The sequence below is a fragment of the Lissotriton helveticus genome, chromosome 11 (genome assembly GCF_964261635.1).
Source record: "Lissotriton helveticus chromosome 11, aLisHel1.1, whole genome shotgun sequence".
NCBI lineage: Eukaryota > Metazoa > Chordata > Amphibia > Caudata > Salamandridae > Lissotriton > Lissotriton helveticus.
This window is the reverse complement of record NC_136072.1, coordinates 972,085,552-972,101,476: the sequence shown is the minus strand read 5'-3', so window position 1 is coordinate 972,101,476 and position 15,925 is coordinate 972,085,552. Positions and strand designations below refer to the sequence as shown.

Here is a 15,925-nt window from a genome sequence, read left to right as displayed (position 1 = left end):
TGAATGTAATCAAAATAGAACAAACTTGAAAAAAGACATAGATGAACTCTGAAATGTAAGGAGTTTGCTTATATCCTGTGTTGAGATTTATTTTTGAATGATGTGATGTTCGTTAATGCCTCTGTTTCACTTTTGCTCAATCCATTCTTTTCCAGGAGCACCTTTAACCATGGTGACGTGCTTTTCTAACAATGCTTCTTTTTTCCATTTTCCAAGAGGTGTCTCGGAATGACTCCTGTTCTGACTTGCCAGAGATTCAAAATGGATGGAAAACCACGTCACATACAGAGCTTGTCAGGGGAGCAAAAATCACCTATCAGTGTGACCCAGGATATGACATAGGTGGAATTGACACACTAACGTGTCAGTGGGATCTCAGCTGGAGCAGTGAGCCTCCATTTTGTGAGAAAAGTAAGATCCATTTTTTTTTAAATATAGTAATTTACATGCATGTCATTAAAAGGAAGCATGTTAATATTCATGTTGGTTTTCAAATTCTTTAAAGTGAAGCACATTCGAGTATGCTTCTTTTTTAAATAATGTATGTATTATTATCTGACTTGTTGAATGGAATCAATTGATATTATTATATTTTAGAACCAGGACATGCTTTCTGTAATTTAGGCAGTTAGAAATGTTTAGGGTTGGAAGCCTCCAAAGAAATGTTCAGGAATTGTACACCAGAGATTTAATTCTGAAAAAAGCCCTTTTCATTCAACCATAGGGAGGGTTGTAGGTTTAAACTACAATTGGTTAAATAATATTTTGTAATGGGAACTTGTCCCTGTTTGTTATTGAAAATAAAAATATTCAACTGTCATATCTTTTTATATAGAGTGTCACAGCTGAGGTATTTACAGTAACTATATCTAAGTCTTATATATTCAACTTGCTAAAAAATAAGGAAAGCTATCCATAATGGCATCCTTAAAAGCGCATGAAACCTGCTCATAATTAGTATTGAGCAAATATTAAACATTAACAATGCATAGCAAAGCTTCCTTGATTCAATGTTAATATCATAATGTTAGTTAATATTTATAAAGCAGGCAGCAAATTCACCTGCTAAGCCAGATTACCAAATTATTATGGTGGCAGATTTAAAAGGAACTAGTAACTTCTCATCTTTTATATGATTTCTTAATTGTACAATTTCCCTTCATCCAGAAAGCTTCAGTTGAGTTTAATCATAAATTGTACTCACCTCAAAGAAACAGTTTGATCACATTGCTCTTTTGGTTTACAAATTGATGGAAGCAGAGAATATATGGTGCTCATTTCTGATTCTCTCTTCAAAAGATTTAGAAAATTATAGGCACCATCTCAATTGTAAATATAAGCTATTATCTAAAGTATATAACATAGATGCAAGGGAGTGAATTTAAACTTGATTGTCTCTCAATCTACTCAAATTATTGCATAATTACCTATTCAGTTATTAGTCAAAGTTAACAAATCCAAATACTTAGGAACTCTTATCTATATCTTCCTATTTGTAACCAGACACAATCTATCCAATTTAAAACTTCAGTAGAGAGATAAAAGCAAAGGCAAACAAGGTTTTATGGATGAAGTCCACAAATGAAAAACATTCCTATAGTAGCAATGGCTGACATCCGGGTAATACCCGATCGTTCTAGAGCTATCGGCAGCCTTCAACACCGTACCCACCTGTTAGACCTGGCAGCATTGGCGTAGGTCTCCCCTGCATTTTTTGCTTTTGCCTCCTGTGGTTTGCTGTGTGTTAGACTTCATTTTGTGGGTCTAGATGTTTTGGGCACTTTGCAACTGCTGTTCAGGGCCAAAGTGCAAGTGCTCCCTTTGTAAATTGTTGTAATGGATTAGTGATTCCATGATTGCCATAGTTGATTTACTAGTCAGACCCTAGTACAGTGCACTATGTGTGTCCAGGGCCTGTAAATCAAAATGCTGCTAGTGGGCTGTAGGACTGATTGTGCCACACACAGAAGCAGCCTGTAAAATTTAACTCTGGCCTGCCAGTGCAGAGCCTGTGTGCAGTCTGGGACTGCCATGTTGACTTTGCAATTGCACACACTTGCCACGCCCTAACCTTCCCTTTGCTACACATTAGTCACCCCTAAGTTAGGCCCAAGTTACCCCTGAGGGCAGGGTGCATCGTATGTGAAAGGTAGGGCATGCCCTGATGTGGGTGGCATTTCCTGATAGTGAAAAACTGCCAATTTCGTTTTTCACTATTGCAAGGTTACCTGATCCCATATGACAGACAGGGGAGTGTGGTTATAACGTTTTATAAACATAACTGCCCCTGGGAGCAAGGTAAGAAAATTAAATTTAGTATGGCTGAACTCAGAATGTCAAAATGCATCTTGTAGTGAGGGTGATTTGTACACTCTGTGATTGAAAATACCACTTTTACAAATTATTTTCTTGCTTAGCCATCCAGTATGCCTCCGCCTGGTTTGTGTATTTGCATGTCTGGCTTTTGGATGACAGGGTCTGGAGAGGGGAAGTGGCTCCAGAGAGCATGATGAGTCATGTTTGGGCTAAATAGACCCGGGCTGCATTTAGAGTAGGGGGAGGGATTTCCTTTCACCTGAATGGGGCTGGTCTGCCTTCAACAATGCTGTCTCCACCTCCTGCCAGGAAGCTGCACCAGTGAGGACGGAACTGGTTTTGGCTGGGTATAGACACTCTCTGCCTTACGAGAACAAAGGATATGTGTGTATTAAATAGAGGGGCCCTGACCCCATACTTTTAGATCACTTCTGGGAATCAAGAGGAACCTTTGCCAAGGAGAAGAGCCGGAGAAGCTGAGGAGGAATGCTGTCCCTGTGCTGTTTGCTATTTGAGGACTTTGCTGTTTGCTTTGACCCCCCCTGCTTAAATAAAAGATCTCCAAGGGCTTTGAAAGAGCTTGCCCCCTGTTCTAGAGGTCTCAGGAACAGCAAAGACCTCACTGTGTCTGTGGGCACCGTCTCTTATCGTCTCCGCAGAAGAAAAGGGTAACCAACTCTGTCATCGAGTCTGTCGCAGGATTCTGCATCCTGAAAGCACTTCCAAGAGCAATGTCTCGCTTCGCAGTGCAACCCTGGTCTCACTGACTCCGTCAACGAGCCGCTGCTTGCACTGCGTCCTGTGGGCATTGCACTAAGGAACGCTTCGCTACACGCTGCAAAGATGTCACCGACTCTGACGCTGCCCAGCCCGAACATCGACCGGTTCCTTTGCCTCACCATGACTTGCCAGCACTGCAGCGAGCATCGTCTCACCCTTCATCGCAAGCCCTGGTCTCACCAACTCCGTCAACTAGCCACTCCCTGCACCGAATCATGAGGACATCATCTGCCGCAACGCTCCATTTCACAACGCGACCGCGACATTTGCCCCGACCGATGCCCACCAATGTGTTTGTCGCAACAAGAAAGGTACAGTGTTCGAGTCTGTTGATGCTTTATCTGGCCCGTATCAATGCGGTCGGCTGGAACTGTTAGCATCTGTCATATTCTGTATCGCGGTAGCCCCAGGTGGAGCTACCAAATCGGAAGAACTGTGTTTCATTGATTTTCCTGAAATGTAAAGGTTATTTTGCACAAGTACTATTTTGTACGAGTATTGAATGTTGGATTTGTATCGTATTTGGTCTTGTTGGTTTAGATAAAGATTTACTATTTTCTAAAGTAGTGCGGTGTCCATTTGTAGTGTTTTCACTGTATTACGGTGTGTGTTCACAAATGCTTTACACACTGCTTCTGAGATAAGCCAGCTCGTGCCAAGCTACCAAGGGGGTGAGCAGGGGTTACTTTTGAAGTATATCCCCCTTACCCTGACTAGAATTATTTGGACAAAGGTACCTACTTCTGCCAACTAGAGACCCTCATTTCTAACACCACTCCTTATCCTAATCCAACAACTCAACGAAGCAGGCATCCAGGTGCTAGACTGAGGACACACCCTGTATGCAGAGATTACCCACTAGCTCCAAAATGGAGCAGCCAGACTAGTTCTCAAGCACCTATGCCGAGCCAATATCACACCTCGCTAGGCAAGGCCACTGGATTATGCGATTGTGCAGCTGCAGTGTTTTTTTGCATAATTATAGATTTAATAATTCAGCATGTGCCACATAATGTGCTGATTTTAACAAACAAAATAGTTTCTAGCTCCAACAGTTTAAAAGTTACTAAAAAACACAGCAATACATGTTACTAACCAGCAGAAGGGAATTTCAAAAGGCAGCCAGGTCAAATTTATGTTGCTTATTGCTAAAGTGGAGGGTTAAACACATAGAAATGATGTGCAATCAATGCTCAGACAGTGTTAACAAGTTTAGAAATGAAAAATTAGGGATGTAATACTATCACAAAATGTGCCGCATTACTCAGCATAATTTGCCCTTTCTTGTTGCATAATTTACTCAACCCTGGCACATAATGTGGCCCTCCCCTGCCACATAATTCCAGGAGCCCTGACCATAAGGAACTCCACTGGCTCCCAATAAACAAGTGTGCGCTCTTTAAACTCTTCACCCACACTGACAAACTCTCCACAACACTGGTCCTGCCTTCTTCAACAACGACATTCACTTTCACCAACCTTCCACACACCTCCGCTCTGCTAGCACACATTCCACACAAAACAAAAGCAGAGCAGGGGGCCGTGCCTTCTCCTACCTTGCCCCTAAAGCCTGGAATGACCTAATACAACATATCAGAGCCTCCTCCTCTCTTCTTGACCTTCGCAATGAGCTAAAGACCTTGGAGCTTTTTTACAAGCACCTTGCATCGCCGATGAGTCACTTTTAACATGGGGAAAAATGACGTACCGGTGACGAAAGGTGCTTGTAAATAAGCCCCCTAGCTTTTTGAGTAAGCCCTAATGGCTAGCCTCATATACCTGCTACAGAATGCCTGAATACTCTCAAGGGTGATAAACACATTATAAAACACCCATACATACATCTAATATATGCGCTCACTATGATTATGGAAAATATTGAAATAAAGATCAAATGGCTAATGTACATTAAAATATAATATACTTCACACGGATCTTACTCAAATTGTAAAATCGCAATGAATGGCAACCAAAATCACAGGCCAAATGATAGGAAACATAATGTTTCAGGGTAATCTTGCGTTTTTCAGTCTCTGTTAAATCCCTTTCAAAAGTGTTAAATTACGCAATCTACATATCTTCTTTTTTTGGCAATATATAGTTCAAGATTGCTTCATTTGTGTTCATATTCATTTTATTATATCCCAGGTATATTAAATACATTTGTAGGTGTTTGTGAAGTGATAAAATGTACAGAAATTTGGTGATTCTCGTTTTTGATGGCACATAATTAGTCTGGGAGTTGTTCTGATATATTGTTTTTTGTAAGTACAGGTAATCATATGCCCTCAAAACCTATATTGCATCTGATAAAATAAGAGATTGTGTGTTTCATATTTTCAGACAAGTCTATCTTATCTGGTCCACGGTGAAGTTAAAACGCTTGCACAATGTATATGTACGAAACTCTGGGTTGGTTAGCCAAACATGTTCCTCTATTTATGTTGTGCAGTTTAGATCACTAAGACTAAATATTTTAGAGTGTGAGAGCTTTGATAGATAGCAGTGTGTTCTTTTAGGAACTCTTCTTGTGAAGAAAATGCCAACATATTGTCAGCAGGGAATTCATAGGAGCAGTAAGGTGCCAAGGCAACAGTTCTTATGACCATCAGGCCCTAAATGATATCTATGGTTAATTGGGACATAATATTTGCCTAAATGAAGTAGGAGTTGAAATTCTGTGTGTGGTATCACAATATTGATGTTAGAGTATTGTTTAAGACATTTATTTTTGTCCTACATATTATTTATAAAATATCATGCCATTGAAGTGAATAATAGAAAATCTACTGGCTATAGATAGTATTTATGTAAGAGATATTTAGGACACAATATTTATGTCAAACAATATTTATGTACATGATATTCTGGCATACAACCAAAACTGCTTGAAGCCAAATAAGTAACTGAGCTTGCAACAATTACCTGAGCTTTGTAAGAGTATAACTTAATATAGCTAAACAATGGAAACCAAAAACTTGTGCTGGAGTCTATGTAGCATGCTTAAATAACAGATGTCCATTGTCTCCTTTGGATAATAAAGGCCAATACTTTTCCCTTTGCTATTGATTAGGAGAGAAAAAGAGAATGGGAGAGAGAAAGAAATAAACAATGAAAGAGACAAAACAGAGAAAAGAGAGAAAGTAATAGAATAAGGAAGAACAGGAAAGAAAGAAGAGAAAGATGGCAAAAGAGAAAAGAGTAAAAGTAAGAAGGTAGGTGAAGGAAAAAAGACAGGAAGAAAGGCAAAATTAAAGGGAAAAAGAAAGAAACTATGAGAAAATCCCATTCTATTTGCGTTATCACCCCCACTTTTTCTTAATGGCACTGCAGTTCTTTTTAACTCTGCACACTGAGGAATGCTGTCCAGTTCCCAGTGTAAGTGCTCTGACCTCTAAAACATTATAAAATTGGGTAAACACCAAGTGGTATATTTAACTGTCCAGAAAGGGCTTAGTATATGGTGAAAGGAAATACACCACTTGCACTGAAAAGTTACATATCACCTATGGATTGCCGCCAATGTTGCGCCTTCCAGTAGGCTGCCAAGAAAAAACATGGCTTCAGAACTATATCTGAAGCCAAGGATGTCTATTGCAGCTTTTAAACCTGCAGGTCAACCAGTAAAAAAAACTAAAAAACTTTTAGAAGGGGAAGAGACTTAAATTAGTCACCTCTACATAGGCTACGTAGTCTGCATGGTAAAGTGCCTAGCAGTTACAAGTATAAGATGCAAGAATTCAGTTTTGTCGTGTTCCTATAGTGATCAGCCCCTTACAGCTATTTTTACTGAAAAACGGTAGTACCTGACCTATGAGAAAAACTAAAGTTTAGAATACAATCATAACTCTGCTAATTAAGGTTTGCTATCATAATCTTTCGACCACCATTTTTAATGTTTATTAAAATCCAATTCAGTGGTGAAGTTATGAAACTTATCGAAAGTATTGTTTAAAAGTATGGTCTTTGTCTGCCTTAATTTCCAGTACACTAATTGGCATTTTACTACCAGGAGCTAGCCCATCAATGCTTCTGATTAATGAGGTGTGAAATAGATTGTAAAGCAGAAGCAATTGTTTAGGCCTTTTGACAGGGAGAAGTGGACTCCATTGATCAGTTGACTGACCTCATGTGTGGCTACAGGGACACAATAAGCCTTAAGTAGCCTTTGTCATGAAGTGGCAAATGTACAAGTAACAACTGGACCTGGACTGAATACTGGTGGCCTCTGTTGGAGTGAGTCTGTGACCTGACCCAGAAGTGCTGTCAGTGAGGCCAGGATGCCTTAGAGGTAGCCATGAGGAGGTGCTTCAAGAAGTCTGAAAAGTCAGTTCTTAGAAAATGTTTGGACTTCCGAAATCTCTGGAAAAGTAAAGGTGCCTGATTGTAATAAGACTTTTCAAATGCCGCTTAAGGCTTGCCCTGCGGGAGCATTTTGGGCACCATAAAAAAAGACTAAGGGCCAGATGTAGGTAAATCTATTTTACCGACTCAGAAATACCGAATTTTACCGATTCGGTATTTATGAATCGGTAAAATAGAAGTACTGATATGTAGGTAAATACAGATGTGCATTTACCGAATCGGTAATATTCGGTATTTACCGATTCGGTAAATACCGACCGGTAATGCCCATTCATTCCTATGGGCTTTGAAGCCCATAGGAATGAATGGGCATTACCGATTCGGTATTTACCGAATCGGTAAATACCGAATTTCACATGGGTGCAGGGGGTGTCACTTTGACACCCTCTAGCACCCCCAAAACTGGTTTGTGTGCCATGTGGCAGGCATACCTGCCCTCAGGGCAGGTCTGCCTGTCATATGGCACAGGTGTGCATGCACACATGTGCATGCACACCGGAATCGGTATTTTACCATCAAATTGAATTTGATGGTAAAATACTGATTCGGAAAGGCTTGTGGGACTCAGAAGAGTCCCACCTACATCTCAAAATTACCGAATCGGTAAAAATACCGATTCGGTAATTTACAGAATCGGTAAATTTACCGATCGGTAAATTTACCGATTCTGCCCCCTACATCTCAAATTCCATTTACCGGTCGGTAACGGCCGAATTCGGCCGTTACCGACCGGTAAATGCCTACCTACATCTGGCCCTAAGGGCCCACCCTACTCATGGGAGCACAGCGGTGGCGGTCCAGCCACCGCAACACCGACCATCTGAACCCCCTATTAAGACTGTGGCGGTCGGACCATCATGCACTGCCACAACTCACACTAGTCTGAGGGCCTCAATATGCTTGATGCTGCCCTGAGGTACTGCCAAGCATATTACAAATTTCCTCACCACTAGCATTTACATGGAGGTTAGGAAATTCTGCCTCGTGGCTTTGTGCACAGGGGTGCATGCAGGAGGGAACATATTGTACCCTTTTAGTTTTGCACCCCCAGTTCCAGCATGGGAAGGAATGCAAGGCATGATGCATTCCTTTGTTGCAGGAACTTGCACTGGTGGTCCCCTGGCCATGCTGTTTAAGGCTCACAATGAGCCTTTACACAGCACTGCTGTGGAACCGCCACCCCGCCTGCCCGCCAAACCACAAAACTACTTGTAATCTGGTGGGCGTGTGGTGGTGCACTGCCAAAAGTTGTAATCAGGCCCTAAGTCCATAGGTAGAAACCTTGTCCAGCAAATGTGCGAAAAGGATTGCATATAAAAATGGTTTCAGTAGGGTCTCTTCCAACAGCTATCCAGCTTTGAGAGGGCCTTTTGTCAGCCTCAAATTGCACCAAGTACCAGGTCTACGGCGAACAGCGACTTCTGATTGGAGCTTTACTTTTTCTTGATGCTTTCAGACACAAACCTTAAAAATGTATATTTCAAGTTCCCCTTATTATCATTTTGATTTCAGTTTTCTCATTACATGTTATCTATTATTAGAAAATGGTTGTGGGATTTAATTGTGTTGCATTTTGATTTTTTATTTGTTTTGGTATTGCTACATGCTTGGCACATTTTTCCTTAAGTTCAGCCTGTCTGTCATGTGCAGCCGCTACCAGGGGTTGAGCCCAAGATTATTTATTGAACTTGTTTGTTGGACCTGAGTGGATTTTGGTCCAGTAAATTGTTTTCTTACAAACAGTGAACGGAATAAAAGACATTTGAGAAAGAATTAAAGAAAGAAAAAGCAGAAAATACAAAAAGAAAAAAGGAAGAACAAGGCAGAAATAAGAAGCGGAAATAGGAAACAAGAGAAAGAAAAATAAAGAGAAAAGCAAAGAGACTAGGGTAACACAGAAAAAGAAAAATAGGGAAAAATAAAAACAGTAAAATGGGGAGAAAAGGTGAGAAGATCAAGAAGAGAAAGAAGTAAGAACATGTATAAAAGGTAATACAGCAAGAAAGAGATAAACAGAGGAACACAAAATAGCATGGTCCACAGAGAAAAAAGGCAAAGCTGAAGAAAGAAGAGAACAAAGTAGATGAAGTAGATAATGAAGAAGAGAAAGAAAGGTGTAGAGATAGATGGAGACAGGATGAAAAAAAAGAATGATAGAAAGCGTGAGCTAGAAACCGGGAGAAAAGTAAAAGAAAGGAAGGAAAGAAAGAATAAGTAATGGGAGAAGCATTATAAAAGAACAAAAGAAAGAAATATTGAAAGAAGGAAGGAAGGAGAGAAAGAAAGAAGATGATAGAATTTAAGAAAGAGAAAAAGAAAGGAGAGGAAAATGCAGAGATGAAAGGAATTAAAGATGAGCAGAAAGAAGAAAGTAAAAAGGAAGCAGAAAAGATAAGCTTGGCACAACAGTCCATCATCAACTGATACATCACCACAGCCACATTCCTGAATGCCTGGAAACACACAGATGTTACCCCTCTGCTCTAGAAACCATCCACAGACCTGAAAGTCCTCAGCAACTATCGAATCATCTCTCTGCTTCCCTTCACCGGAAAATCTTGGAAAAAGCCATCAACAGTCAGCTTTTACACAACATCAAACAACATGAACTCCTTGACAAATCACAATCAGGATTTTGCAGCAACCATAGCACCAAGACGGCCTATTGTATTTTCTCTTCTGGGCTCACTTTGGTTCTCCCTTGGTTGCTAGTTTTAGCAGCTTTAGACTGCCTTTTCTTAGCACAGCCACACATAATACATCTGTTTTTGCGACATGATATTGTTTTAGAAATACGCTTCACGTATTATTTGTTATTCAGTGACTCTTCTTGGGATTCAGTCTGAACATTCCATACAAGGTCAAACTACATGGTGTACTGTTTTCTTGTGCCCGGTCAGCAACATTTCTAATGTTTTAAACACAACACAACAGCACAGCTGAAATTTTCTAACACAATAGGTGTTTTCATATAAACTGTGTCTCAGCCCCTTGGAGAGCAGAGGGGAGAATTCCAGCAGAGAGACCAGTCTTGGAATTGAGGCAGCAGCCTTGAGTAAACTCAGTTTGCACCTATGATGCTGACCACCTAACTACACATACCAGGCACGGTGTTCGGTGCTAATCCTAGAGATCAGTAATATATTCCTGTGCTCACATAGTGAGGGTAGGTCTGGATATATATATTAGTTGCCATGGTCAAGTTGTTCATTGTTTATAGCCTGCTAGTAATGTTGATTACTTTTCATAGTTGTATCTGTTTACTAATCGCAGCAAACCTGCTTCAATATAGACTACGATAGTTTCAAAAAATATATTGTAAACTTCCTGTGTGTCTTTCTTCAGTTTGATATGGACATGCATAAGTGAGATTGAAAGGTGATGATCCTCTTCCATGGTTCCCTTGGAGACTGAGGTCTGTGTTCTAGGTTTACTGAAATCACCTGCTACTATGGAAAGGTTAGGAGTGCAAGTGAGGCACTGTGAGTTAGTCAGATTTGGGCCAGCAACATGTCCTCATCGCTGCAATGGACGACATTCGCACCATCATGGACCAAGGACACTCCGCATCCATTATTTTGCTCAAGCTCTCTGCTGATCAGCGGACTCCATGACGCAGTAATCCAAAGACCAGCCCTCCAATGGATGTGCTTCTTTCTGTCCTAAAGGACACATTAGGCTACATCTATACACTCCCAACCCAAAGACATAATGTGCTGGATACCACAGGGGTCATCCTTCATCCCTGCCCTCTTCCACATTTACTTTATGCCACTTGCAAAGATCACCCGATCCCAGGTACTCAGCATTCTGTTGTATGCCGATGACACACAACTCATCCTGTCCCTCTTAGAAGACATCATCAACACCAAAAATAACTTCAAATGCTGCATGACGCAGTTGCTACCTGGAATTACATCAACTGCCTGAAACTCAATGCTGAGATTTTCATACACAACTACTCCCCCTGGGACACCACTTAGTGGCCCAATGAATTGGGAGCTACTCCGACTCCCACCGATTGGGCTCAAAACCTGAGCATTACCTTGGACAATGAAATCTCCATGAGACCCGAAGACAACGCTGTCACATCCACCTGCTTCAACATCCTCCACATGCTTGGAAATATCTTCAAAAGACTCCCCCCGGACACAAGAAAGACCGTCATCCAGGCTTTGATCACAAGCAGCTTAGACTATGGCAATGCCCTCTGCTACAGAGTACCCACCCAGCTCACACGCAAGCTGCAAACCATCCAAGATGCCACCACATGACTGGTTCTCAATCCACTCAGCTGCACCCACATCACACCACACCTTCGGGAACTCTACTTGTTCCCTGTCCAGAAATGCTGCCACTTCAAGATACTCACCCTCTCTTGAAAAGCAATCCAACTGAATGGACCGGTATACCTCAACCGCCATCTGCACTTCCACCAGCCAACCCGCAAGTTCAGAGCACACGCAGAAGCAGGGCAGGAGGACCCTCATTCACCTATCTAGCAGCAAAGACCTGGAACGCTCACCACCAGGACATCAGAACAGACAACACATTCACAACATTCCACAAGAAACTGAACACCCGGCTTTCCGACTGATGCTTCGGACCTTCCCCTGCTCAGTGCCTAGAGACCCTTAAGGGTGATAAGTCCACACTATACAAATCCGTTTACGTTACATTACACATTGCAATCTCCAAATAAATTGAATTATTTCATATATGTTTCTTTTAGCGGGTGGGGGTGGGAGCAGAGGTACAACTATTTAAAATGGAATCCCTTTGTTTAAGTTTAGCTTGTTCACAAAGATGGAGAGTACCTGGGTACTGGTGCCTGATTTCATTGTATTTTTGCTTCTCTGAAGCCATAAATATTGAATGGATACTCTATATGCTTATTCTCTCTGCATTTGTTAGCCAAAAGATGACAGAGTGAGTTTCGAAAAGCACCATCATTCATAGTAAAGTAAACCGGTCTAAATAAGGAATGCAATAAAATAAGAAAGAAGTTATAAGGGTTGTTCCTTTAGAAAAATAAACATAGTACCCATCTCTAGGAGGCATCAAGATGCATTAAGGGATGTTGTATTTCCCAGGAAGGCAAAAGTCCCTTTCAATCAATTGATAAAACATACAGCGCTGCAGATTAGTTTTGATTGGATCCCATTGGTACTTATGCATGCAGTTGGCATCTTGATTGCAGTCGCTCTGCAGGATAAAGTAGTGACATGAAATATGCATCAAATGTAGTTCCTATATACCAACCCGGGAAAAGCTTTGCATAAACAGCAAAGTTTGTGATTATGCTATCAATCACACATGCATTGTACCTTCATCGTGTTCTTTGTTATTTTTAATATATTTCGTTCAATTTCAAGACAAACTAACAGTACAATCTTTTTTGTTTCCTAGTTATGTATTGCACTGACCCAGGAGAAGTGGAGCATTCCACCCGGTTGATATCCGACCCTGTACTTCTCGTAGGAACAACAATTCAGTATACTTGTAACCCAGGGTTCGTACTAGAAGGAAGTTCCCTGCTCACATGCTACAGCAGAGAGACTGGTACTCCGATCTGGACGTCAAGGATTCCCCACTGTGTTTGTAAGTTTATTGTTCTTACCTTTCATGCTTATCAGTACCGTCAGATGCCTGCTTTATAATAATCAAGGATAATAAGAAAACTGTATACATGTGTGCTAGCTTTATACAGCAATAACATATACATTTTAGGCCTGTTTTAGAGTTTGGCCAATAGGGCACTAACAAAGGGGGATGGAGTAGGCTGGCCACCAACCTCCCAGTCCGCCCACCCTTTTGAAAATTGGGCTCCCTCAACAGCTTGCGCCTACGGTCTGTTGGAGTGCTGGCCATTAGAGTAGGAGCATTACAGAGCACGCCCTATTTAGAGAGGACCGTTTGATGTCCTTTTTTTTCTGTCCTTCGCTAGCGGTGACCATGGAACAATTCATTAGTTATTTGTTTTTCAAAAACAAGCTCCTACTTTAGTAGTTTTTTAAAACTAAACGTTTGGCAGATGCCTTCAATCTTGACAGAGGTCATCCACCAAACTTTAAGCACCTTCAGAGGAACCAAGGTGACTGCAGATCCTCTGCAGGCACAGAGATCACTGTTGGGCTGGAGATGATCTCTAAATATGGCGCCTCTCTGTCTGGCAGTGTGCTGGACATAATGTCCTCTGCCACCCTGACGAATAAAGGAATGTCTGACAAAATATCGAGATTCACAATATCGACGTACAAAAATATCGGAGCAAAAATATCGAAATCAAAAATATCGGGTTCCTATACTTAACTAGATATATACACAAATATCGATTTTTTAATATCGATATACAAAAACATCGTTTACTTTTATATCGACTACATTAACATCGGAAAACAAAAATATCGCTATCTACAAAAAATAATGACATTAACTATAATATCGACATCAAAAATATCGTGCACTTCAATATCGGATTATCAGCTATATCGACTTTTTATATGCATCTGTTTGCATAATTAATTAACGTTTTATATGTTTTCACATCTAAATAAACACACAATACTTAAATTAATACTATAGACACACTATTAATTTGTCAAAAATATCCTATTGGTATAATTATATCACCTACACATATAAAAATATTCTATACTACTTTGTATAATTTTATAATTTGTTTTTGTTTTTCACTTCTATTACAAAGTAATCACAACTGAAATTCAAATATACTAACTAACCAATCACAAACCTAATTTTTTAAATGAACCAATAGCAAAGTAATTACTACTGACACTCCCCTATATAAACAATTAATTTAATTTATTTTAATTTCATTTCATTTAATTAATTTAATTTAAATTTAATTTTACTTTTTTTTTACCCTATACCCCTGTACCCCAAAAACCCAAAACTGACCCTGAACCCTAAAAATACCCCTTTACCCAAAAACCCAAAACTGACCCTGAACCCTAAAAATACCCCTTTACCCAAAAACCCAAAACTCACCCTGAACCCTAAAAAATACCCCTTTACCCAAAAACCCAAAACTGACCCTGAACCCTAAAAATACCCCTTAACCCAAAAACTGAAAACTGACCCTGAACCCAAAAAATACCCCTTTACCCAAAAACTGAAAACGGACCCTGACCCCTAAAAATACCCCTTTACCCAAAAACTAAAAACTGACCCTGAACCCAAAAAATACCCCTTTACCCAAAAACTGAAAACTGACCCTGAACCCTAAAAATACCCCTTTACCCAAAAACTGAAAACTGACCCTGAACCCAAAAAATACCCCTTTACCCAAAAACTGAAAACTGACCCTGAACCCAAAAAATACCCCTTTACCCAAAAACTGAAAACTGTCCCTGAACCCAAGAAATACCCCTTTACCCAAAAACTGAAAACTTACCCTGAACCCAAGAAATACCCCTTTACCCAAAAACTGAAAAATGACCCTGAACCCAAAAACTACACCTTTACCCAAAAACTGTAAACTAACCCTGAACCCAATAAATACCCCTTTACCCAAAAACTGAAAACTGACCATGAACCCTAAAAATACCCCTTTAACCAAGAACTGAAAACTGACCCTGAACTCTAACAATACTCCTTTACCCAAAAATAATTATTATTATGTAATTACAAATTAATTATTAATTAACAATAACAATAAAGTTAATATATTAGCACATTAGCTGTAAAGAAATAAATTTAATTATTAATATTATTTTTTCCAAATTAATTTACAATAAGTAAAAAATATATATTAAACTAAATGAAGCTAATTAATATAATTAACTAATTTATATTAATTAATTACCAATTAATTATTATTTAAAAATATGTAAAAATGTATATTAATTAATTAACTAATTAATAATAATTAATTAACAATTATTTATTATTTAAAAATATATACAAAATTATATTAATTAATTAACTAGTTAATATTAATTAATTACCAATTAATTATTATTATTTAATTACCAATTATTTATTATTTAAAATTATGTCCAAAATTATATTAATTAATTAACTAATTAATAATAATTAATTACCAATTATTAATGTTGTACAATTATGTACGATATTATATTAATTAATTAAATAATTAATATTAATTATTTACCAATTAATTATTAATAAAAAGAATTACAAATATATATTAATTTATTAATTACTTTTAAATTACTTCCCACCCTTATCCCCTATAAACCCAATAACCCGCTCCTAAAACTATATATGTTTTTTTTAAATATTTTTATATTAAATATATTGTAATTTTTTAATATAGACCTTTTTATCAAATTTTTATTTACAATTATTATATTTTTTCCTACACTATTTATTTTTTCCATTACTACACGATATTTTGTATTGTCGATATTTTGTCATACGATATTATTTTTTTCGATATTTCTACTTACTTACCTATTACGATATTTTTGTATCCGAT

At 39.0% G+C, this 15,925-nt stretch overlaps 1 protein-coding gene across 2 annotated transcripts in view; it reads left to right on the top strand.

Moving 5' to 3' along the window:
• SEZ6L (seizure related 6 homolog like) overlaps positions 1 to 15,925 on the top strand; it is a 1,424,144-nt gene that overhangs the window by 1,209,740 nt on the left and 198,479 nt on the right. For both annotated transcript variants that reach the window (XM_078667320.1, XM_078667319.1), the window contains exons 11-12: positions 217 to 411; positions 12,871 to 13,062. In XM_078667320.1, the coding sequence (XP_078523446.1) occupies positions 217 to 411; positions 12,871 to 13,062 (387 nt within the window). The remainder of the gene's footprint in view (positions 1 to 216; positions 412 to 12,870; positions 13,063 to 15,925) is intronic.